The 27,372-nt window shown below is 46.6% G+C and overlaps 1 protein-coding gene across 2 annotated transcripts in view; it reads right to left on the bottom strand.

Annotated features, from left to right (window-relative positions):
- LOC143958220 (immunoglobulin superfamily DCC subclass member 3-like) overlaps positions 1 to 27,372 on the bottom strand; it is a 319,528-nt gene that overhangs the window by 234,322 nt on the left and 57,834 nt on the right. For both annotated transcript variants that reach the window (XR_013270102.1, XM_077467717.1), the window contains exon 2: positions 4,874 to 5,179. Coding sequence is in view for 1 of the 2 variants with exons in the window: in XM_077467717.1 (XP_077323843.1) it covers positions 4,874 to 5,179 (306 nt within the window). In the remaining variant the exon portion in view is untranslated. The remainder of the gene's footprint in view (positions 1 to 4,873; positions 5,180 to 27,372) is intronic.

Below are 27,372 nucleotides of genomic sequence, written 5' to 3'. Positions count from 1 at the left end.
CCCCAAAAAAGAAACCCACCAGCCACCACTGTCCACTTGGCCACCATCCACTGTCCACTTGGCCACCATCCACTGTCCACTTGGCCACCATCTACTGTCCACTTGGCCACCATCCACTGTCCACTTGGCCACCACATACGTTACCACCTTACTTGCAATTCCTCTACTGCTGGGTGGGGGGGGGGGGGGTGCCCAGGTGCTCCTAATTGAAGGGCCACCCCTGGAGGAGATGCCGCCTTTCTGAAGATGAGGACACCGGAGCCGCTGTCTGCAGCCCGCCACCCGCCACCTAGATGGGGTAGGGCTGTCTTAATAGTGTCATAGGCCCATGGGCAAAGTAATACACTGGGGCCCCTACCAGCCTGACCCAATTTACGCACCTACTCCCACAGTAAAAACTGTAGGGGGAGCCAGGAGGGCACAATACTAGGATCAGGAGGGCACAGTACAGGTTCTGGGATGCTGCCCGGGACGCGGCCATCCCGGGACAGCTTAGAAAAAAGTGTGACTGTCCCGGCAAATCCAGGAAGTTGGCAAGTATGATGTAATGCAAGAGTTTCATTGAGCCCCCATAAACCTGGGGCCCCTGGGCAGCCCCCAGGGTGTCCATGCATTAAGACAGCCCTGAGGTTCTGGGATGCTGCCCGGGACATGGCCATCCCGGGACAGCTTAGAAAAAAGTGTGACTGTCCCGACAAATCCAGGACAGTTGGCAAGTATGAGGTAATGCAAGATTTTCATTGGGCCCCCATGAACCTGGTGCCCCTGGGCAGTGCCCAGGGGTGCCCATGCATTAAGACATCCCTGAGGTTCTGGGATGCTACCCGGGACATGGCCATCCCAGGACAGCTTAGAAAAAAGTGTGACTTTCCCGGCAAATCCAGGTTAGTTGGCAAGTATGTTTGTAATGCAAGATTTTCATGGAGCCCCCATGAACCTGGTGCCCATGCGTTAAGATAACCCTGAGATGGGGTAAGTGCCGGACTGACCGACAGACAGTGGATGGGGGGGTTGTTTGTTCGCCCCCAAAAAAGAAACCCACCAGCCACCATCCACTGTCCACTTGGCCACCATCCACTGTCCACTTGGCCACCATCCACTGACCACTTGGCCACCACACACGTTACCACCGTCCCTGCAATTCCTCTACTGCTGGAATCTACCCAAGATAAGACCCGTCGTCCTCGCTTCTCTTTTGTAGACGTCATATTTTATAAAGAACCTTGAAGTATCTGTATGAAGTGAAGGCCGTTGTAAATAACGCCATGGAGATCTTTGATTGAAAACCCAGAGCCCATCAATATCTCCGACACCCCCTAATACACAACACAGATTTGGATTCCCGTTTCTCCGAGATATCATGTTTGCTGAAGGTTTTTCATTTTCCTTCCTCCAAATATAAATAACCGAGCTCTGCCCATGACATTTGTTTTCTCCTTCCATATCACATTTATTGTGTCATCCCGACCTCCCCAAGGTGACAGAGCGGCCTTCTTCTGTGCCAGAACCTCACATACTACGAAGAACAGATACCAAAAATGTCTATTACTTATAAGGATAGCGGCAAATGTAAAAAAATAAAAAATAAATAAATGCCACACGTAACCATTTACAATAGAATGTCATGGCTGGTTTTATTTAAACACTTCAATACTGGGCATTTTACCCCCCCCCCCCTCTCCTGCCCAGGCCAATTTTCAGATTTCAGCACTGTCACACTGACAAATGCAACACTGTACCCAAATGATCTTTTTAGAATTTTTTCACACAAATAGAGCTTTCTTTTGGTGGTATTTAATAACCACTGTTTTTTTTTTTATTTCTTTTTTTAGGGCTATAAATGAAAAAAGACAGAAGGTTTCGAAAAAAAAACAACAATTTTTTACTTTCTGCTATAAAACATGTCAATTAAAAAAAATAAAATGTAAAAAAATAAAATTTTTCGCGAAATAAATAAAAAGACCAAAAATTTGGAAGAAAAAAAAAAAGTTTTTCTTCGTTTTTGTTATAAAATATTTGCAAATAAATAATTGTTCTCCATAAATTAAGGCCAAAATGTTTTCTTCTACAGTTCTTTGGTGAAAATAACCCAAATCAGTGTATATTATTTAGTCTGTAGGAAAATCCACATACTATGGGATATATATATATATATATATATGAAAATTGATGTACTGACGGCCGATCTCGTTTCTTGAGGCCCAAAAACGTCAGGACAGTCCAAATATCCCACAAACAACCCCTTTTTGGTAAGTAGAAAATCCAAGGTATTTAGTAAGAGGAAAAGCATTTTTTTTTTTTACGTTTTTTTTCTCATATGTTTTTGGAAAATTAAGAAATTAAAAATCAGAAAACTTTTCACAATTTTTTTTCTTTCTTACATACTGTCCCCAGTGATCAGGCTGTCACTGATTTGTGACAGCATGAACAAAAAAAATTTTTTTTATTACATTGTTTTCCTTTTTTATTTTTATTTTTTTAACACACTGTGACCAGAGCAATATAATATTACCATAGTGACACTGTACTACTCTGCGGAAGTGATCAGGATTTTTACACATTATTATTGCTTATGGCAGTGAGTTTTCTCAAGGTCCATTAAAGACATGGATGAGCGAGTTTGGGGTGGAGGAACTTGACTGGCCTGCACAGAGTCCTGACCTCAACCTGATACAACACCTTTGGGATGAGGCTGCGAGCCAGGCCTTCTCATCCAACATCAGTGTCTGGCCTTACAAGTGTGCTTCTGGAAGAATGGTCAAACATTCCCATACATAGACAAACTCCTAAACCTTGTGGACGGCCTTCCCAGAAGAGGTGAAGCTGTTATAGCTGCAAAGGGTGGGCCAACTCAATACTGAACCCTACGGACTAAGACTGGGATGTCATTAAAGTTCATGTGTGTGTAAAGGCAGGTGTCCCAATACTTTTGGAATAACAGTTTATACGGCATAACAATCTTGTACAAGTAAAATCTTACTTTTGCTCTCTTGTGACCCACCCAGATTTAGATTAGAGCAGGCTAAAGCCGGGTGTCAGCTAACATCCCAGAGCCACTCCAGGCTCTGGAAGGATCTCGACCACACAGTATTGTCGGGCTCCACCCAGCTGCATGATTGACAGCTGACTCTGGTTCTTAGCCACATGCTAAGAGTTGGAGCCAGTCGCACCCTCCCCCTCTCCTGCCTAGTGCTCTAGTCAGCGCTGCAGGTAGGGTCGCCATCTGTCCAGGATTCCCCCGGACAGTTCAGGTTTGGAATCATGCGCCCGGGTTTTAGACTGCCTGAAACCCGGACACATGATTCAGACTGGACTATGGCTTTCCTCTCTTTCTCACTGGCCAAAGCCAGCAACAACCTAGCAACCCCTCAAAACACACACAAACGGGAGATGAGAGAGGGCTCGATCTGTTCCTCTTTCTCCTCCCTGCTACCCCTCTGTGTCTGCCCACACTCCAATCACCGGCGCTGTGCCTCAGAAAAGGAAAGTGGGGACGGAAATTTGAAGTCCATCATCCCCAGATACATCTGGATGAGAGGTGCTGACTGCCAAGGGGTGAGTGAGCTCACCATCCATCCCTGTCTGTGACTGAAGTCTCCCCTCTTCTCTCTCCTGCCTCTGAGTGAGTGCACTAAGGTCAATCAGAGTTCTCAGAGCACCCCTTACATCAGAGTTCCCCTTTACACCGGAGGCCACACAGTGTTCCCCCCTTACATCAGAGTCCTCTCCGTACATCAGAGTTCTCAGTGTCCCCCTTACATCAGAGTTCCCCTTTACACCAGAGGCCACAGTGTTCCCCCTTACATCAGAGTCCTCTATGTACATCAGAGTTCTCAGTGTCCCCCCTTACATCAGAGTCCTCTCCATACATCAGAGTTCTCAGTGTTCCCCCTTACATCAGAGTTCCCCTTTACACCAGAGGCCACAGTGTTCTCCCTTACATCAGAGTCCTCTATGTACATCAGAGTTCTCAGTGTTCCCCCTTATATCAGAGTGCTCTCAATACATCAGAGTTCTCAGTGTTCCCCCTTACATCAGAGTTCCCCTTTACCCCGAAGGCCACAGTGTCCCCCCTTACATCAAAGTCCTCTCCATACATCAGAGTTCTCAGTGTTCCCCCCTTACATCAGAGTCCTCTCCGTACATCAGAGTTCTCAGTGTTCCCCCTTACATCAGAGTTCCCCTTTACACCGAAGGTCACAGTGTTCCCCCTTACATCAAAGTCCTCTCCATACATCAGAGTTCTCAGTGTTCCCCCTTACATCAGAGTTCCCCTTTACACCGGAGGCCACAGTGTTCCCCCTTACATCAGAGTCCTCTCTGTACATCAGAGTTCTCAGTGTTCCCCCTTACATCAGAGTCCTCTCCGTACATCAGGGTTCTCAGTGCTCCCCCTTAAATCAGGGTTCCCAGAGCATCCCTTAGAGTCCCCAGATTTCTCCCTTACATCAGAGTCTGCAGAGTCCTCCCTTACAATGAAAGGCAACTCTGTTCAGATGTAAAGGGGGAACTCTGTGGACTCTGATGTAAAGGGGGGACTCTTGTTATTAACTTCATATGATTAGAAATGTGTGCCGCTAAAGTGTTCGGGTTTGACTTGAAGAAAAGGTGGCAACCCTAGCTGCAGGGGCAGAGTGGAGAGCGGTGAATGACAGTCACTGCTCTCTGCCTTGAGAAAGATCAAGAACTGAGCAATCAACAGTCATGTGATCACTCCGTTCTCAGGCTTAGAGCTAGCGGGGGACTGATGCAACATTGAGGTCAGCACGTATATTTATTTTTGTTTCCCCAAGTCCATACTTCTCCTTTAATTGGCTCTATGAACAATAATATAGTCATAATATGATGTTTGGTAACCAGTTGCCCAACTCACCAGCTGCCTGTACTCTTGCTTTGCGGCTCACCACGGAGCCGAAGCGGTTTTGTGCCACACAGTCGTACTCTCCCTGGTCAGACGACCCGTCATCTTTATCGCTGGTAAAAAATGGGAGGTAAAGGGAGCCGTTGGGAAGCGGGAATGCGTTGGACCCGGGCCAGAGGGGGGCGCCGTTCTTCCTCCAAGTTATAGCGATTGGCTGGACGCCATCTGCAGAGCACAGCAGAGTTATGGACTGCCCCGGGGTGGCAACTTCATCACTGGGCTCCACCGTAAATACCAGCTCCACCGAATGGCCCAAACCTGACAGATAACAAAGAAAATGTATTGTTCAGTATGTAGAATGACGTTCATCATACAGTGCAAGTTTAGTTATCACATAAATCTTAACCCCCTAATGCCCAATGCCCTGCACACACGGTCGGAAATTCAGACGGAAAAGGTCCGATCGGATTATATTGTCGGAAAATCCAATTGTGTGTGGGCTCTATCGGACTGTTTTTTCCGTCGGAATTTCCGACGGAAAAAATTTGAGAGCAGGATCTCAAATTTTCCGACAAAAAAATCCGATCAGACTTTTTCCGATCGTTTGTAGAGAATTTCCGATCGGACAAAGTGCCACGCATGCGCAGATCAAATTACAAGACCAAAGCTATTGGCTACTAGCGTGAACGTAGTCCCGACGTAACGAACGAACGTCGTCACGTTCCGAACGATCGGATTTTCCGACAACTTTGTCCGACCGTGTGTATGCGACACCAGTTTAGGACGAAATCCGTCGGAAAAAAAATCTGACCGTCTGTACAAGGCATAAGACTTTTTATGATACTTGTTGCTTACAAGTTAAAATCAGTATTGTTTTGCTAGAAATTACTTCGATTTTTTTTTTTCGTAAATCCAGAATTCGGAAATTCTTAAAATCGTAAATTCAAAAATTCGGAATTCAGAAATTCGAAGATTCGTAAAGTCAGAAATGCGAAAATTCGGAAATTCGAAAATCCAAAAATAAGAAAGAAAATCTGAAAATTTGAAATAATAACTAACTATTAAATTATAGGTGTTTTCATTTCCTTTCAAATTTGGCTATTATGCCCCGTACACACGGGTCGGACATTCCGACGACAAAATCCGTCTGAGTTTTTTCCGACAGATTTTGGCCCAAACTTCTCTTGCATACACACACGGTCGCACAAAGTTGTCGGAAAACCCGATCGTTCTGAACGCGGTGACGTACAACGCGTACGACGGGACTTTAAAGAGGCCAGTAGCCAATAGCTTTCGTCTCGTAATTTATTCCGAGCACCTTGTGCGTCGGAATTGTCTACACACGATCGGAATTTAAACGATCGGATTTTGTTGTCGGAAAATTTTAGATCCAGATCTCAAACTTTGTGTGCCGGAAATTCCTACGGAAAAAGTCAGATGGAGCCCCCACACACGATTGGAATTTCCGACAACACAGTCCGATCGCACATTTTCCGTCGGAAAGTCCGACCGCGTGTACGGGGCATAAGTGAACGTAACGAATACAGATTTATCTGAGGTTACGAATTATTCTGAAATAACGAATGCCGCATCCAAACACATGTAATGGAACAAATTAATAATAAATAATAATAATAAGAATAATAATAAAAAGCAATTTGTTACGTTACATTCGTTCTTTTGGATAATTCGTAACTTCAGATAATTTCGTATTCATTAAGTTCACAAATTTGAAAGGAAATTCCAATACTATAATTTAATAGTTTAGTAATAGTTAAGTTATTATTAGTTAGTTATTATTTCAGATTTTCCCCTTTTTCGGGTCTTCGGATTTTCAGATTTTCGTTCTTAGTTTCGGATTTTGGTTCTTTTGAATTTTCGGATTTTTATTCTTATTTTCGGATTTTCGAGATTCTGAATTTTCAAATTTTCAAATTTTTTCAAATATTCAGAAAAATTTGTTAAACTGGCTTTCGTTAATTCTGATATTTCCAAATTAACGAATTTGTCAAAATTCGTTAAAAAATTAATTCAGAACGAAACGAACTGCACATGTCTAATAAGTATGGGGTACACTGTACACGTACCATTCACCAAAAAAGTGTAAAAGTGAATAAAGACAGTACAAGAATTTTTGGCAATTCCTTTATTTAAAAAAAAAAAAAAAAGTCCCCCCCCCCCCCCCGATGTTCTGTAGATTAATCATCAATCACAATGCTACCTCCACCACTGGACCCGGAGAAAAAAAAAAAAAACAATGCTAAAACATAAATAATAAAATAAAAAAAACAAGATGCATCAAAAAACTATTTTTTTGCGAATTTTCAAATTTTTTCAAATATTCAGAAAATTTGGTAAACCGGTTTTCGTTGATTCGGATATTTTCAAATTAACGAAGTTGGCAAAATCCATGAAAAAATGTATTCAGAACGAAACAAATTGCACATGTCTAATAAGAATGGGGCACATTGTACCCGGACCTATTCACCAAAAAAAGTGTAAAAGCGAATAAAGACAGTACAAGAGTTTTGACAATTCCTTTATTAAAAAAAATAAAATAAAAATGTCCCCCCCCCCCACCCGATGTACTTTGATGTACTTTAAAAGCTTGCGACAATAAAACGTAAAGAATAATAATAATAAAAAAAAGACAAGAAACAAGATGTATCAAAAAACTAATTTTTGCAAATTTTAAAAAAATTTCAAATATTCAGAAAACTTTGTTAAAGCGATTTTCATTGTTTGAAAATTCCTTTATTAAAAAAAAAAATATATATGTCCCCCCCCCCCGATGTACTGTAGATTCATTGTCAATCACAATGCCACCACTGGATCCAAATAAAAAATAAATAAAAAAGCTTGCGACAATAAAACGTAAATAATAATAATAATAAAAAAAAAAGAAACAAGATGCATGAAAAAAAGAATTTTTGCAAATTTTCAAATATTCATAAAAATTTGTTCAACCGGTTTTCGTTGATTTGGATATTTCCCGAATTTCCGAATTTGTCAAAATCCATAAAAAAATGAATTTCAGAAATTAAACAAATTGCACATGTCTAATAAGTATGGGGTACATCTTACCCGTACCCATTCACCAAAAAAGTATAAAAGCGGATAAAGACAGTACAAAAGTCTCCCCCGATGTACTGTAAATTCATCATCAATCACGACGGCACCGCCACCACTGGACCCGAAGAAAAAAAAAAAAAAGCTTGCAAAAATAAAACGTAAATAATTATAATAAAAAAAAAAACAAGATGCATCAAAAAACAAATTTTTGCGAATTTTCTAATTTTTTCAAATATTCATAAAAATTTGTTAAACCGGTTTTCGTTGATTCGGATATTTCCAAATTATAGAATTTGTCGAAATCCGTAAAAAAATGTACTGTAGATTCATTGTCAATCACGATGCCACTGCCACCACTGGACCCGAATAAAAAAAAAAAAAAAAAAAAAAAAAAAAAAAAAAAGCTTGCGACGATAAAACGTAAATAATAAAAAAAACACAAAAAAACAAGATGCATGAAAAAAACGCAACACTTGCTTTTTGTGCGGCTCCATTACTGTACATGCAAAACGCAATCTGCTTCAGGAAAAAAAGTCAGCGACCCTTTCCAAAAACGCACTGGCTGAAAGCCACATAGATGTGAACGTGCACTATAGGAAACCATGTTAAATGGACCGTAGTGCGTTTCTGCAAACTGCAAAATGCACTTAAAAAAATGCATAGGTGTGAACGTAGGGTAAGTGTGGCTCAAACACTAACAAGGGTTATAGATTGCTGAGAGTATTGAGTAGAACACAAATGGGAGTCATATAATCACACACATAGGTTGGACTTGATGGACTTGTGTCTTTTTTCAACCTCACCTACTATGTAACTATGTAGCTTTTTCTTTTTTTTTCTTTTTACCATGACCAGTTCTGGAAAATAGTTAATTATCAATACAGCGCCCGTGAAAACCCAGCGCAGATTGTGTTACAATCTTCTCTTTTTTCAAGAAAACTGCAATATGTCTTATCAAAAAGCAACAGATGTATCGCACACATCCCACATCAACGCATTCCAACGCTGATCTGCTCCTGCATGTCCCCCCCTAATGAATCCGGCCTCGTTAATCAATTAAAAGTTGCGCTGACACTCCGAGCCCGTGTGATGAATTATTCCATGAGTTGTGTATTACTGTTCCTACAGTGTACATAACCAGGGCTGCTGTTAGAAATCAAGGGGCCCCATACAACCTACCTGACATGGGCCCCCCCCTAAATTATCAAATTATATTTTCCGAAATGCCGCCCCAAGCTCACCCTTTTTCGAAGCCTACTAGAGCCTCAGGCATTAATCATGTGCTTTAAAAAAAAAAAAAAAACACCATTGGAATCCATGCGTCCGGCGTAGGGTTGCCACCTGTCCGGTTTTGACCCGGACAGTCCGGATTTAGAATCCTGTGTCCGGTTTTCAGACCATCTGAAAACCGGACAGACACATTATTAAGACTGGATTACTGCCTGAGGAGGAGAGGATGTGGCACCCCCAGTGGAGAACGTGGGGCAGGGCTGTGTCTCGGTTTTCAGTCCGAGGATGGACGCCTGGGCTTTGCAGCGAGGATCGGGCACGGACTGGCCAGCGGTAAAGCAGACTGAGGGGCCCCACAGGCTTACCTTTCCTCCGCGCCGTCCTGGTGACTGCTGTCCCCGGATGGGAAGTGACAGGGAGTGCAGTGATGCAGGAGGACGCTGCAATCACTTCCTTGGCTGGCAGCTCACACTGGTGTGCCTGTGTAGAGGAGTCAAGAGGGACTGTGCCATCAAATGCAGCCACTGTGCCCATCGATTGCAGCCACTGTGCCCATCAAATGCAGCCACTGTGCCCATCAATTGCAGCCACTGTGCCCAATCAAATGCAGCCTCACTTTTCCCATCAAATGCAGCCTCACTGTGCCCATCAAATGCAGCCACTGTGCCCATCAAATGCGGCCTCACTGTGCTCCATCAAATGCAGCCTCACTGTGCCCCATCAAATGCAGCCTCACGGTGCCCCATCAAATGCAGCCTCACGGTGCCCCATCAAATGCAGCCTCACTGTGCCCCATCAAAAGCAGCCACTGTGCCATATGAAATGCTGCCAGTGTGCCCCCCGCCCGCTGTCTGTACTTACCCTTACTTGCCCAAAGCCCGGTATAAATCCAAGGGTGATCGGAGAATCGCTGTCCAAGGGCCTCGGCTATGGAATGCTCTACCAATCAACATCAGCCTGGAAGAAAATCACCTGGCTTTTAGGAAAAAACTCAAGACCTTCCTCTTTTAGCAGATGATCAAAGCTCGCCACAGTGCCTAGAGGCGATTCAGTTCGCATTGTGCGCTATACAAGTATTTCATTCATTCATTCATACCCTCTCTTGGTGGCGGTGGGACAGATCCTCCATGTCTTCTCCCGTCCTTTCTTCCCGTCCTCGAATATGATTGGACACCTGATAAACATCCAATCACAGCGCCTGTTGTTTCAACCAATCAGGTGACGGGTAACAGATATGAGCACTTGAGATTGGCGGAGAGGGTGACCTTCAAGGGCCCAGCATGGCGCTCACAGGTCACCTTTTTTGACGCCTATTAGAGCCTATGGCCTCTAATCAGGTGCTTCAAGAAAAGACTCCACCGCTGTAATTCAGGCGCCCGGCTCGCCAGAAGGGGGTGGGTGCCGGAATAGGGGGATGGTAACAATGCATGAATCTATCTATTGGTGCTAGAGGGGGTGGCAGGAGAGAGGGGGCGGCGCCCGTGCGCCCTTATGGACGCACCGCCACTGAAAATGCTACAATAAATGCAAAGTAACCAGCCAGCTTCCAGCTTCAGCTTGTTTGGTTAAAGAGGAAGTAAACCCTTCCAAACAACTTGGACCTATAGGTAAGCCTAGATTAAGGCTTACCTGTAGGTCCAAGCAATATCTCCTAAACCTATATGGTTTAGGAGATATTTGCCCGAAAATGGGCACCGCTGTCTACGGCGCATGCGCCGTAGACAGCGGCGCGCAGGCGCACTAAATGCGGCAAGTCCAAGAATGGATTTGCCTAATTTGTCGACTCCCGTGCGCATGCGTGGGAGTGACGTCATCGTGGCTTCGCCGTATGACAGCGGCGGAGCTGCGAGGCGCGACTCCCGTGCGCATGCGCGGGAGTGACGTCATCGCGGCTTCGCCGTATGACAGCGGCGGAGCTGCGAGGCGCGACTCCCGTGCGCATGCGCGGGAGTGAGGTCATCGCGGTTGCGCCGCTGTGATTCGTCGGAGCTGCGAGACGCCACAAGCAACATGGATGCGGCGGACTACAGGGGACAGCGGTGACATCGCTGGCTCCTGTGTCAGGTAAGTGACACATAATGAGCTACTATGCGATGCATAGTAGTCCATTATGCTTTACCTTTGCAGGGAAAAAAAGAGGAAGTAAACCCATCAGGGTTTACTTCCTCTTTAAGCTTTGGAAACGAAAGCCAGAAGCTGATCGGTTGCCATGCACAGCTGCTCCAGTCTTAGTAAATTCCCTTTAATGTCCGTGATGTGATGGCTAATCAGTAACAAGCTTCCCATCCATTTCTGGCACTTTGTAAATTGTGTATGCTTGTTAGCATGAACATTGGCGCTAACAGGATCATGGCTTTTTAGGCTCTGGTTGTCCTTGTATTCGATTGTTCAGTCCATTTTACAAATTGTTGTTGGAGGCGGCTGAGCCACACCCACTCTTTGACGCGGTGCGCTGTGCATGCCACGTTACTACTCTCATTGGGGAACCCAAAAGCTCTCCCAGATCTTTTACAATCCTATAGTGTATACTACAAAAAGAAAAAAAATCCTGTGCGTCGCTAAAGTGTTCGGGTTTGGAGAAAAGGTGGCAACCCTAGTCCAGCGCCCTGCATGTAGATTAGGGGACCGGACACATGGATGGGGGGGCGGAGCCCCTGCACCCTGCATGTAGATTAGGGGACCGGACACATGGATGGGGGGGGCGGAGCCCCTGCACCCTGCATGTAGATTAGGGGACCGGACACATGGATGGGGGGCGGAGCCCCTGCACTCTGCATGTAGATCAGGGGACCGGACACATGGATGGGGGGCGGAGCCCCTGCACCCTGCATGTAGATTAGGGGACCACACACATGGATGAGGGGGGGACAGAGACAATGCACCATGCATGTAGATTAGGGGACCGGACACATGGATGGGGGGCGGAGCCCCTGCACCCTGCATGTAGATTAGGGGACCAGACACATGGATGGGGGGCGGAGCCCCTGCATCCTGCATGTAGATTAGGGGACCAGACACATGGATGGGGGGGTGGAGCCCCTGCACCCTGCATGTAGATTAGGGGACCGGACACATGGATGGTGGGAAGGAAGCCCCTGCAACCTGCATGTAGATTAGAGGACCGGACACATGGATGGGGGGGTGGAGCCCCTGCAACCTGCATGTAGATTAGGGGACCAGACACATGGATGGGGGGCGGAGCCTCTGCACCCTGCATGTAGATTAGGGGACCGGACACATGGATGGGGGGGGTGGAGCTCCTGCACCCTGCATGTAGATTAGGGGACCGGACACATAGATGGGGGGAAGGAGCCCCTGCACCCTGCATGTAGATTAGGGGACCGGACACATGGATGGGGGGCGGAGCCCCTGCACCCTGCATGTAGATTAGGGGACTGGACACATGGATGGGGGGCGGAGCCCCTGCACCCTGCATGTAGATTAGTGGACCGGACACATGGATGAGGGGGCGGAGCCCCTGCACCCTGCATGTAGATTAGGGGACCGGACACATGGATGGGGGGGCAGAGCCCCTGCACACTGCATGTAGATTAGGGGACCGGACACATGGATGGGGGGGCAGAGCCCCTGCACCCTGCATGTAGATTAGGGGACTGGACACATGGATGGGGGGCGGAGCCCCTGCACCCTGCATGTAGATTAGGGGACTGGACACATGGATGAGGGGGCGGAGCCCCTGCACCCTGCATGTAGATTAGGGGACTGGACACATGGATGGGGGGCAGAGCCCCTGCACACTGCATGTAGATTAGGGGACCGGACACATGGATGGGGGGGCAGAGCCCCTGCACCCTGCATGTAGATTAGGGGACTGGACACATGGATGGGGGGCGGAGCCCCTGCACCCTGCATGTAGATTAGGGGACCGGACACATGGATGGGGGGGCAGAGCCCCTGCACCCTGCATGTAGATTAGGGGACTGGACATATGGATGGGGGGCGGAGCCACTGCACCCTGCATGTAGATTAGGGGACCGGACACATGGATGAGGGGGCAGAGCCCCTGTACCATGCATGTAGATTAGGGGACCGGACACATGGATGGGGGGGCGGAGCCCCTGCACCCTGCATGTAGATTAGGGGACTGGACACATGGATGGGGGGTGGGGTCCCTGCACCCTGCATGTAGATTAGGGGACTGGACACATCGATAGGGGGGTGGAGCCCCTGCACCCTGCATGTAGACTTGGACACATTATTCAAACTGGGCTGTGGCTCCCCAAATAACCAAGATAGTCACACGCAAATTTGTTGCCGCCCCGTAGCTGCGGGTAGGTTCAGCATCACTGGGGGGTGGGGGGCAGGGCGATAATGTCAGCAAGAGCAATTTGGCCACACCCACTGTTCACTGCTCCGCATGCGCACCGCATTACTGCTCCCAAAGGTGTCACAGGTCGTTAAAGTGTTTGGATTTGGCTTGACGAAAAGGTGGCAACCCCCTAGGTACGATAGCTGACATGGGGGGGTGACAGCTGGCAAATGTCAGTTATTTCCAAATACAGCCGTATAATTGGAAGATTGCTTACATTACATTACATTACATATAAAAAATATGTTTTTCAGAATCAGTATCCTCATGTTGAAGGATATAAATGAGGACACTTGAATTTGTTCCATTATTGGACTATTCACATTTCTAGACAGGGTTGGGCGCTGTGATTGCTGAATTGCCTATTCTTGCAGCTGACAATTAAAATTGATCTATTCCATCCCAGATATTAAAGCGGAACTAAACTCTCGCAATCAACATGAACTATTTTTAATCCTCATGCTGCTAGCCTCAAGATATATTATCCCTTTCATGCCTAAAGCCGCATACACACGATCGGAATTGCCGCCAGAAAAAGTCCGATGTGAGCTTTTGGTCGGAAGATGCGACCGTGTGTACGCTCCATCTGACTTTTGCTGGCTGAATTTCGGCCAGCAAAAGATTGAGAGCAGGTTCTCAATTTTTCATTCGGAAAAAGTTCAGATCGGAAATTCCGATCGTCAGTACAAATTCCGACGCGCAAAATTCCTGCGCATGCTCGGAAAACAATTTGACGCATGCTCGGAAGCATTGAACTTCATGTTCTCGGCTCGGCGTAGTGTTCTTGACGGTCGAAAGTTCAGAGAACTGTTGTGTGACGGTGGGTATGCAAGGCAAGCTTGAGCGGAATCCCGTCGAAAAAAAACATCCAAGTTTTTTCCGACGGGATTTTCCGGTGTGTGCGGGGCATAAGTCTATTTCTGACATTTGTTACTTACAAGTTAAAATCTGCATTTTTTGATATATATATATATATATATATATATATATATATATATATATATATATATATGTATAGAGAGAGAGAGATAATATATATATATATATATATATATATATATATATATATATATATATATATATAGAGAGAGAGAGAGAGAGAGAGAGATAATATATATATATATATATATATATATATAGAGAGAGAGAGAGATAATATATATATATATACAGAGAGAGAGAGATATAATATATATATATATATAGAGAGAGAGAAATATAATATATATATATATATATATATATATATATATATATAGAGAGAGAGAGAGAGAGAGAGAGAGATCTAATATATATATATATATAGAGAGAGAGAGATATAATATATATATATATATATATATATATATAGAGAGAGAGAGAGAGAGAGATAATATATATATATATATATATATATAGAGAGAGAGAGAGATAATATATATATATATATAGTAGGGAATAAAATGGTGACAGTTGTAATATTTTATGTCAAACAGTATTTGCGCAGCGGTCTTTCAAACGTAATTTTTAAAATCTGTATTTTTTTTCTAGAAAATTACTTAGAACCCCCAAACATTATATATATATATATATATATATATATATATATATATATAGTTTTAGTAGAGAATAAAATGACGATCGTTGCAATATTTTATGTCACACAGTATTTGCGCAACGGTCTTTCAAACGCAATTTTTTGCGAAAAGAAATATAATTTCATGAATAAAAAAAAAACAAAAAACAGTAAAGTTATCCCAATTTTTTCGTATAATGTGAAAGATGACGTCACGCCGAGTAAATAGATACCTAACATGTCCCGCTTTGAAATTGCGCACACTTGTGGAATGGCGACAAACTATGATACTTAAAAATCTCCATAGGCGGCGCTTTTATAAAATAAAAATAAAAAAAATAACGGTTACCAGGTTAGAGTTATACCCCATAAACACGGTCGCAAATTTCCAACGGAAAATGTGCGATTGGATCATGTTGTCGGAAAATCCAACCGTGTGTGGGCTCCCTCTGTCTAAAAGATCTCAAATTCCTCCTTTGCACTTTAAAGTATTCAGATCGCTAAAAACTGCGAATTTTGATTACTGTTTTTTTTTTTTTGAATGGCGCCATTGGCAGCCGAATTAACCGGAAGTGACATTGTGACGTCACTTCCGTATTTACACAAAGGAGACTATCAAAGCCGTTTCCGGTTTCCTTCCAGTCTCAGTCTAGCCGGTGGAAGTGCCGGATTATGGATCCGGGGAGACAGGGGGCTCGGGAAGACAGCGGGGGCGGGGGGGGCCCCTCTCGCTCTTCCGGAAAAACAGCCAAGCGGCTTTTAGCTGCATCGGTTGTTATCCCTGAAGAGCCGACCGCCCGCTCTAAAAGATGGTACTGGGGTAATGCATGAAGCTGCGGGCATCATCCAACTTCGTGAAGTCGAGGCTGCATACGTGCACTTTACTTATATTTCTTTAGTTGCTTACTGGTTTTTGGCCTAGGCCAAACTGACGAAGCCCCAGTGGGAGGGGTGAAACGTGTCAGAAGGGGTGTGGCCAGCGGCTGAGGCCTTATTTACCCCTGACATGGATCGGGTTGGTTGAGTGGCGTCTCCTACCTTTCTTACTGGTACCTCTGAATGTGTGAACCCGGATGCCAGCACCCTCAGTCCTGAGCAACTGGCGGGGAACCATGTTGCAATATCCAGTGGCAGCCCGTCCATTAGTCGCGCCCGGATGCTGCCCCCTCTCTCTAGGCCTCCCCCCTACATGCATAATGAATAGATTTATGCATAGCATGAACCTCTCCATGGCCGCCGCAGCCGCCCCCCATTCATGCGTCCGGCCCTATTCAGGGCGCCTGAATTACAGCAGTGTTTTTTTTTTTTTTGTTTTTTTTTTTAAGCACCTGATTAGAGCCAGAGACTCTAATAGGCTTCAATATAGGGTGGGCTCGGGGCGCAGAGGGTGCGTCCAGAACCCACCCAGGTGTGTTACAATAGCGAATGAATGATCCTCAATCCAGCCAATCAGAAGCGGGTGTGTGACCCGTTTTCTTGTTTACCGATTGGCCGAAAAGAGAAGACTCCTGATTCGCCGCCGAGGAGGAGGAAGGAAACGGAAGCCGCACCACTGTCACCGTGGTGACCAGGAGAACGGGAGGCCGCCAAGCGCGGGGGGGAAGGGGTTGGAATACTGTTTGTCCCCCCCCCCCACCCAAAAAAAAATGTACACTGCAGTACACTCTTTCTTGGAGCAGCGCTGAAAGCTGATTAGCGTTTTCCATTAGTGGTGTTTAGATACAGTTAATTTTGAAGAAGAAAGTTCCAAATTCAGTGGAGCATTGAGGACAATTAGATAAAGAGGACGAGTGCGCCTTATCTAATGTAATTAATGTAAAGTAACATTTTAATTAGTATCAATTAAGTGGCAAGTCTACGTACATTTATGACGTATCCACCACTTTGCCAAATGAGTAATTACAAAAAGAATGAATATTCCCTTTAACAGGTACAATACGAGCTATTTTATTTATTTTTTTAATCCTGACTCGATTTGCGAGTTGTCTGGCAAGATGAGCAGGATTCAGGCCACTAGGGTGTGCAGTACCGCATTTGGCCAGAGGTGCGGGGGGCGCCATTGATGCTCGGAGACGCTCGAAGACACTTGGAGGCACTTGGTTCTGAGCATCTCCAAGCATCTCCAAGTGTCTTTGAGTGTCTCTGGCACCCCCGCATCGCTGGCTACATGCGGTACTGCATACACCGGAACCCCCGTACCTTGTCCAACATGCGGCACTGCATACACTGGCGCCCCCACACCTCTTGCCACATGCTGTATGGCATACACCGGAGCCCCCGCACCTCTGGCCACATGCGGTACTGCATACACCGGCGCCTCTGCACCTCTGACCACACGCGGTACTGCATACACCGGCCCTCCTGCACCTCTGGTCACATGCAGTACTGCATACACCCACGCCCCCGCACCTCTGACCACATGCGGTACTGCATACACCGGCGCCCCCGCACCTCTGACCACATGCGGTACTGCGTACACCGACCCTCCTGCACCTCTGGTCACATGCGGTACTGCATACACCCGCGCCCCCGCACCTCTGACCACATGCGGTACTGCGTACACCGACCCTCCTGCACCTCTGGTCACATGCGGTACTGCATACACCCGCGCCCCCGCACCTCTGACCACATGCGGTACTGCATACACCGGCGCCCCCGCACCCCTGACCACATGCGGTACTGCATACACCGGCCCTCCTGCACCTCTGGTCACATGCGGTACTGCATACACCCGCGCCCCCGCACCTCTGACCACATGCGGTACTGCATACACCGGCGCCCCCGCACCTCTGGCCACATGCGGTACTGCATACACCGGCGCCCCCGCACCTCTGGCCACATGCGGTACTGCATACACTGGCGCCCCCGCACCTCTGGCCACATGCGGTACTGCATACACCAATGTCCCCACACCTCTGGCCACATGTGGTACTGCATACACCAACGCCCCCGCACCTCTGGCCACATGTGGTACTGCATACACCAACGCCCCGCACCTCTGGCCACATGCGGTACTGCATACACCAGAGCCCCCGCACCTCTGGCCACATGTAGTACTGCATATACCGGCGCCCCCGCACCTCTGGCCACATGCGGTACTGCATACACCGGCGCCCCCGCACCTCTGGCCACATGCGGTACTGCATACACCGGAGCCCCCGCACCTCTGGCCCCATGCGGTACTGCATACACCGGAGCCCCCGCACCTCTGGCCACATGCGGTATGGCATACACCGGCACCCCCACACCTCTGGCCACATGTGGTACTGCATACACCAGCAGTGGCTGTGGAACAGATTATCTGAGTTTCCATTATTTCTTATGGGGAAAGTCGCTTTGATATACGAGTGCTTTGGATTACAAGCATTCTTCTGGAATGAATTATGCTCGCAATCCAAGATTTTACTGCACTTGACAACTCACTATACTGCTACGAATCTTGCTCAGGCCATAATATCCCACCACGCACCATGGATCTCTGATTGGCTTTGGGCGAAGGTATGATAGCTGACAATGGGGGGGGGGGGGGGCAGCTGGTAAATGTCAGTTAATTCCAAATACAGCCGTATAATTAGAAGATTTCTTACATTTACATTTGATATATAAACCTGTTTTTCAGAATCAATATCCTCGTGTTGAAGGATTTAAATAAGGACAGTTGAATTTCTGCCATTATTGCATTATTTACTTGCACATTTCTAGACAGGGTTAAGTAATATGTATTGCAGAAGCTTATTCTTGCAGCTGACAATTAAAATTGATATATTCCTTCCTGCTATTACAAAACTGATACTAAAGTGTTACTAAACCCACAACAGTACAATCAGTCTGTAAATGCAGTAAATCATGCTTGTTCTACTCGCTGTGGAACCTAAAGGGTTAATACTGCACAGTGTGTAAAGAGTGTAAAGAGGCTGTTTGATCCTGTCTTGATCATCCCCTTCTTCCACTGTCCCCAATCCATCTCCTGATAAGACAGAGACTTTGGAGTCACTCTGCACATGCTCAGTTTGGTGTGTATTGCTTAGAGGTTTTTTTTTTTCTTGGGAGAGTGCATGTGATCAGCACAGGGCCAATCAGCACTGTCCAGACAGAGGGTCAGGGGTCCTGCAACCTTGTAAGACAGTTAGAGGAGAATGAAAACTCTTCCTACAAACTTTAACCAGACACCGATAGAAGTCACGATACTGCTATATACTGCTGATGAGAAAAGGTATTTAGCAGTTTTTTTTATTTTCTAAAATAATTGCATTTGGGAGCAGGTTTTGTAATTATTATGTGAACGTGACAATCTTTAGTATCAACAGCTCCCAGCTGTAGTGTCCCCCGGGGGGTAATTTAGTTACTACAGGTACTTATATAGCACCATAAATTTACGCAGCGGTTTACATATACAGTGGAACCTTGGTTAACGAGTGTTTTGAAAGACTAGTAATTTTATTTTTTTTTATTCTGACTCACTTTGAGAGTGTTGTCTCGCAAAAAGAGCCGAATTCAAGCTAATGTGGTGTGCAGTACCGCATTTGGCCAGACATGCGGGGGGCGCCGGTGACACTCGGAACAGTTCGGAGCCGTTCGGAATCACTTGGAAAAACTAGGAAATACTCTGTTCCCGAGCCTTTCCAAGTTCAGCCGAGCTGTCCCTGAGTATTTCCGAGGCTCTCAGGCGCCATCTCTGGCCACATACGGTATTGCATGCAATAGAAGTCAATGCAGAACTACTTATCTTCATTTCCATTGACTTCTATGGGGAAACTTGCTTTGATATGCGAGTGCTTTGGATTACAAGCATTCTCCTGGAATGGATTATGCTTGTAATCCAAGGTTCCACTGTACATGGTACATTCGCATCAGTCCCTGCCCTCAAGGAGCCTACAATCTAAGGTCCTTAACTCACATTTCTATACACATACTGGGGCCAATATAGACAGGAGCCAGTTAACCCACCAGCATGTCTTTAGAACGTGGGAGGAAATCAAAGCACAGGCACAGGGAGAACATGCAAACTCCAGGCAGGTAGTGCTGTGATTGTGATGTGAACCGATGACCCTCATGTTGCTAGGTAGGGGAAGTGCTCACCACTTAGCCGCTGTGCTACCAGTTCAAGGTTTTTCAACTTTGTCATTTCTATTATCTGCTGGACACTGGTAAGCCCCACAGAGATTAATAAAACCTTTTATTACTCGGATGGTTTTCTGTCATTTGACAATGGAAGAGTGACCTTGTGAAAGACTTTTTCTTTGCAAATACGAGTGTAGGAACCTGAATTTGCCTTGATTATGTAGGAGGAGGATTTGAGTCCTATTGATTATGAGACCAGGGTGGAGGCTCTAACCAGCCACCATTTCATCTCTCTGGAACTTATTAATAAGCTCAACCTTATTTATACTTCATCGTACCTATTTGATGCCAATTCAGTTATCAAGATATAACCAGGGTTCCTCTACCAGGGTTCCTCTACCAGGGTTCCTTTACCAGGGTTCCTTTACCAGGGTTCCTCTACCAGGGTTCCTTTACCAGGGTTCCTCTACCAGGGTTCCTTTACCAGGGTTCCTCTACCAGGGTTCCTTTACCAGGGTTCCTCTACCAGGGTTCCTTTACCAGGGTTCCTCTACCAGGGTTCCTCTAGATCAGGGGTCAGCAACCTTTTCCCACTTAAATGCAGGATTCGATGGTGGCTTACCTTAGCACTCTCGCCTAGCAGTAAAAAGGGTCACTGGTTTGAATCCCAACCATGACCCTACCTACCTGGAGTTTGCATGTTCCCTCTGTGCCTGCGTGGGTTTCCTGCAGGGACTCCAGTTTCCTCCCACACCCCAAAGACATGCTGCCAGGTTAAATGGCATCTGTCCACAATTGGCCCTAGTATATGAATGGGGACCTTGGATTGAGGGTAGGGACTGATTTGAGTGTGCAATGTACAGGATTAGGGACAATTGTAGACATGCACCCACACCACACTCAGATTGAACTGGTGTCTTTATTCAACCTTACTAGCTATGTAATGTATGTGAATGCATGGAGGGCTGTGTTCACCTGAAGATAATAATAATCCTAACATAGTAATAATAGCAGTGCAGGTTTACCTCACTTTAAGGTGCTTCACTATTACAAAGCCAGTTCACCCTGAGGGAGCTTCTGGCTGGGGATTCTCATATTACTGCCCCCCTCCCCCATCCTGGCACCCAAGGGTGGCTAATGCCAGCCAGCATGGTCTGGGGATGGGTTTCCTGTCTCTAGGAGTGATGGGATCCCTGTGCCCCCCAAAGCAGTGTCCTCTGTCCCCCCTATAGTGCCCTCTGCCACCCCCTTAGTGTCCTCTGTGCACTCTGCCCCCCCCCCCATAGTGCCCTCTGCCCCTCCCCCCTATAGTGTCCTCTCTCCCCCCATAGTGTCCCCTGTCCTCTGTCCCCCATAGTGTCTTTTGTCCCCACCATAGTGTTCTCTGCCCCCCTCCCATAGAGTCCTCTGTCCTCCCCCCATAATGTTCCCCCCCCCCATAGTGTCCTCTGTACCTCCTATAGTGTCCTCTGTCCCCACCATAGTGTCCCCTGTCCCCTCATAGTGTCCTCCCCCCATAGTGTCCTCTGTCCCCCCATAGTGTCCTCTGTACCTCCCATAGTGTCCTCTGTCCCCTCATAGTGTCCTCCCCATAGTGTCCTATGTACCCACCATAGTGTCCTCTGTCCCCCCCATAGTGTCTTCTGTCCCCACCATAGTGTCTTCTGTCCCCACCATAGTGTTCTCTGCCCCCCCTCCCATAGTGTCCTCTGTCCCCTCATAGTGTCCTCCCCCCACAGTGTTCTCCGACCCCCCTTCCATAGTGTCCTCTGTCCCCCCATAGTGTCCTCTGTCCTCCCCCCATAGTGTTCTCTGTCCTCTCATAGTGTCCTCTGTCCCCCCACAATAGTGTCCCCTGTCCCCCCACCATATTGTCCTCTGCCCCCCTCTACCCCCCCCCCCACACACACACACTGTGTAGGTAGAACACTCTTGCCTTACACAGGTGTACAGCAAGCAGAGCAGAGATCGATTTCACAGGGCTGGATGGGGGTGGGAACTGCTGGTTAACTTTTCACATTAACAGGCTGGTGATTGGATGCTAGGATCGCCCGGCAACCAATCACCTGCTGTGTAATGTAAAAAGTTAACTCCAGCGGTTCCCACCCCCATCCAGCCCTGTGATACTGCCGCTCCCTGCTGTCCAATGAAGAGAACAACGGCGAAAATGTCTGCGGGCCGGGTGCCCGTGATTTAATCATGGGCACTGACGGGCCGGACATCTAGCGGTGGCGGGCTGGCTGCGGTTGCCAACCCCTGCTCTAGTGGTTGCTAGGGGTTCCCTAAACAACGACCAATTTCGGCCTGACACCTTTTGATCTTTTTATCTATCTGTAAGGGGGTAATTCTTCCCAATGACCACAAGTGTAAGGCAGTCCATAGATGAATCGATTTTCTTTCCTTCCACAGTAGGTGGAAGGAAAGAAAATCGCTTGATTCAACAAAGTCAGTGTTGATGGGGGAATTATTCCCGCATCACTATTGTATTCTACTGTCGAGGGGGAGCCTTCCTGGGCAGCAAAATACAATCATTACGGCAAGTGGCTATAGCTCCTTCTTTGAGGTGGAATGGTCATGTAGGTGCCCCTTTATAAGGTGAGAGGAGCTTGGGAGACATCTTCATGCCACAGAAAGGAGAATAGAGCTGAGGGGTTCTAGCGTTCTCTCCCCTTCGGAGGGTCATGGAGGGCTTTCACCCTTACCTAATGGGAAATTAAGCATGGACAGTTATCTGGTTGTGAGTACAACCTTCTACTGTTTTACAAGATGCAATTATCTAAGAGACTATTGCGACCTACCTCTCAATCATTTGGAAAAAACTACTCCCATGTGTAGGCAGATGGTAGAGAGCTGGGGGACAAGGCAGGACCTGGGAGGGAGGTGGATCAGACTGCAGAGGAAGAGAAAGCAGCAACATCCATCTGCTGTGCTCCTGCTCTCCCCCCTTTTGGTGGAGGGTAGGGTACCCAGGGGTTCCCCATCCTAGTTCCAGGAGAGAGAAGAAAGAGCTGGTGTACCCCCCCCATTTTCTCCGTCCTGGGTCAGGAAGCACATAGACCAATCTAATTGCAGAAGATGTGAGCACTGTTCCTCACTTTTTACCTAAAGAACTGTGTTGGGGTCTGCGCCCCAGGAAGAGCCATGCGTTCATTGAAGCTTTTCATTAAAAGAATGTTAGTGAGGGGGTGAAGCCGTGCAGCCAGGAGGGTGTAAAGGAGGATCAGTCTCAGCCAAACACCCACACTTTGGGCAGAGTCGTGGGCAAAGGTATTGTGATGCCATGAAGTTCAATTTACGCTGAGGGTCTGCCTGGCTGCTCGATATGGCCATGCTTGGGGCAGCCTGCCACCCACCAACATGTATGGACTGTTTGATATGCTATCAAGTAAAAGAAGTTTTTCTGCAAAAAGGACCCTCTGTGTAATGATATACTGGTGTATAGTGTTATGTACAGCCAACGCGCTCATGTCTCACGTGCCAGGAGACACAGGCTCCCATGGTTATGGGCCCTGGGTGGAAGCTTGGTCTTCTGGAGCCCTCTTCTTTGGATCACATGTAAAACATAGGTCTATGTGTGAGCACTCCAGGAGGTGTGGAGGAGTTAATGGTGCAGGGTCAGGAGGATGTGGAGTAGGGGGTCTACGTGAACAGTATGTGGGTTTGGCCTGACCACCCACCAGATGCCGCGTAACCCTGTATGTAAAGATGGAGACCCTCCCAAGATGTATACAGCAATTCTTCATTTGTTGTATATAGGTTGAAAGTTGATTAGAAAGAAACTTACTCTTTGTGGGTAAGTCCAGTATATAAAGTTTTGGAAAGACAACATATGGTTTATCAACATAGGGGATGCCCAGATAAATGTATAAAACTCTGGGGAAAATGGTTAGACACTCCAGGGTTGATTCCGTCACGATTTTGAGTTAGGTTGTTAGGGTGTAGCACATAAATAAGAATCTCCTTCCCTTTTTTTTTTCTCTTTTCTTGGAATTGGAGGGGAATAATATGCATGGAAGTTTGTAAGATTATCATACATATGAAAAGGGTGGTAGGATATACTACACAAGGAGGTTTCAATAATTATTTAATACCAAATGGAATATGGGGAAATTGTGGAGAATCTCTCAGATATTTAGAGAGTCATAAATATACACTATATTACTAAAAGTATTGGGACACCTGCCTTTTACACGCACGTGAACTTTAATGGCATCCCAATCTTAGTCCGTAGGGTTCAATATGTAGTTGGCCCACCCTTTGCAGCTGTGACAACTTCAACTCTTCTGAAAAGCCTGTCCACAGGGTTTAGGAGTGCATCGTATACTAGCACATTATGTTAAACTTACCTTAAAACAAAGCCCTTCTAGCGCCTAACTGTCACCACTGCAGGCGCTCCCATCTTCGCCTGGTCTTTCTTCTGGATTTGCATACTCTGGCTGTGTTACTGGCATGCGTGCGAGAGACACCGTTTACAGCACAGGGTCCTAAAGGAATGGTCCAGAAATATTTGGACAGAATAAAGGTGGACAAAGCACCTGGACCAGATGGCATCCACCCACAGATCCTAAAAGAATTGAGCTCTGTAATTTCAAGGCCATTGTTTCTAATATTTAGGGACTCGTTAATGACTGGAATGGTACCACTAGATTGGCGTAGGGCCAATGTGGTACCCATATTTAACCACTTGAGATCCGCACTATAGCCGAATGACGGCTACAGCGCGGACCTCCTTTGCCGGGACTACGTCTATTGACGTCGTCCCGTGCACGAGCGGCCTGCGCGCCCCCTGAGGGGCGCGCGCGGCGCCCTCTGTGATCAGCGAGTCTATGAGACTCGCCTGATCACTGATCCGAGCAAGGGGTCGATCCCGACCCCTTATCACGTGATCAGCTGTCAGCCAATGACAGCTGATCATGTGATGCAACGGAGCCGGTAATCAGCTATTATTCCTCCTCGCGCTGACAGCGCGAGGAGAAAAAAAAAGAGAACCGATCACCGGCGGCCATGATCGGGACATCAGTCCCGATCACGGCCAGCCCTGCCAGTGCCCACCTGCCCCCTGCCAGTGCCCACCTGCCCCCTGCCAGTGCCACCTTAATAAAACATAAGTGCCCCCCCGTCAGTGCCACCCAGCAGTGCCCATAGTGCCACCCAGCAGTGCCCACAGTGCCACCCAGCAGTGACACCCACAGTGACACCCACAGTGCCCACAATCTGCCTCAACAACGGTGCTGCACCCCAGTGCAACATATCTGTGCCCATCAGTGTCATCTACCAGTGCCCATCAGTGCCGCCCATCAGTGCCACCTATCAGAGCCACCTATCAGTGCCACCTATCAGTGCCCATCAGTCCCATCTATCAGTGGTACCTATCAGTGCCCCTTAGTGCTACCCATCCGTGCCACCCATCCGTGCCACCCATCCGTGCCACCCATCCATGCCCATCTTTGCCCATCAGTGCCGCCTTATCTGTGCCCATCAGTACTGCCTTATCTGTGCCTATCGGTGCCACCTTATCTGTGCCTATTAGTGCCGCCTTAACTATGCCTATCAGTGCCCACCAGTGCTGCCTATCAGTGCCCACCAATGCATCCTATCAGTGCCCACCAGTGCAGCCTATCAGTGCCGCCTCCTCAGCGCACTTCAATGAAGGAGAAAAATGACCTGTTTGCAAAATTTTATAACAAACTATTAAACATGATTTTTTTTTTGCATCTTTTTTTGTTTGTTTAGCAAAAAATAAAACTCCCAGCTGTAATTAAATACCACCAAAAGAAAGCTCTATTTGTGGGAAAAAAAATGATAAAAATTTCATTTGGGTACAGTGTTGTATGACCGCGCAATTGTCATTCAAAGTGCATCAGCGCTGAAAGCTGAAAATTGGTCTGGGACTGAGGGGGGTTTAAGTGCCCAGTAAGCAAGTGGTTAAAAAGGGATCAAAGTCTTTACAAAGCAATTATAGACCTGCTAGTTTAACTTCTATAGTTGGGAAGATATTGGAGAGTTTAATAAAAGACCACATAGACAATTTCTTGCTGGAAAAAAATATTTTAAGCAACGGACAGCATGAATTCATGAAAGACAGACGTTGTCAGACAAATCTGATTTCTTTTCATGAGGAGGTAAGTAAAACCTTGGACAGAGGGGTGGCTGTGGACGTGGTATACCTGAATTTTTTTACAAAAGCGTTTGGCACAGTTCCCCACACATGGCTAATGTGTAAAGTCTACAGGCACGGAACAATCAATTTGTAAATGGATAGAAAACTGGCTAAAAGACAAAGTAGTGGTTAATGACTCTTAGCCCTTGTACACACGGTCGGAGATTCCGACGGAATGTGTCCTATCGGACCGTTTTGTCGGATAATCCGACTGTGTGTGGTATGCATCGGACTGTTTCCATCGGAATATCCGTCAGACCCAATTTTCCTACTTGTTGGAAATATTTTCAGACAAACTGGTTCGATCGGACATACTCCGATCATGTGTAGAGAATTTTGATTGGACAAAGTGGCACGCATGCTCAGATCAAATTCCTACACCAAAGCTATTGGCTACTAGCGTGAACGTAGTCCCGTCATAACGAAATAACGTCATCACGTTCTGAACAATCGGATTTCCCGACAACTTGGTCCGACCGTGTGTATGCAACTGTTTCGGACACAATCTGTCGGACAAAATCCGTCGGACAAAATCCAACGGATTTGGTTGGCAGAATGTCCGACCGTGTGTACAAGGGCTTACTCTGAATGGTCAAAGGTTATCAGTGGTGTACCCCAAGGTTCAGTGCTGGGACCCTTACTTTTTAATACCTTTATAAATGATATTGGGTCTGGGATTAAAAGTAACATTTCTGTCTTTGCAGATGACACCGAGCTATGCAGTGGAATAACGTCCTTACAGGATGTCTCCATTTTACAAGCCGACCTCAATGCTCTGTCTAATTGGGCAACTAAGTGGCAAATGAGATTTAATGTCGGGGGCTAAGAATATCCATCATACATACTAGGGGAGTACAACTGGGGGAATCCATGATCGAAAAGGATCTGGGGGTTTTGGTAGATCATAAGCTCAATAAAAAACATGCAATGGCCAAGCTGCAGTTTCCAAAGTGAGCAAAGTCCTTTCTTGTATTAGGAGAGGTATGGACTCCAGAGAGAGATATAATTTTGCCCCCCTGTACAAATCATTAGTAAGACCTCATCTGGAATATGCAGTTCAGTTTTGGGCACCGGTTCACAAAAAGGATATCGGGGAACTGGAG

Source organism: Lithobates pipiens, unplaced genomic scaffold (genome assembly GCF_037356315.1).
Source record: "Lithobates pipiens isolate NorthernLeopardFrog02 unplaced genomic scaffold, aLitPip1_a1.2 Scaffold_6, whole genome shotgun sequence".
NCBI lineage: Eukaryota > Metazoa > Chordata > Amphibia > Anura > Ranidae > Lithobates > Lithobates pipiens.
Note: the sequence above shows the minus strand (reverse complement) of the source record. Positions and strands in the feature narration are given on the sequence as shown.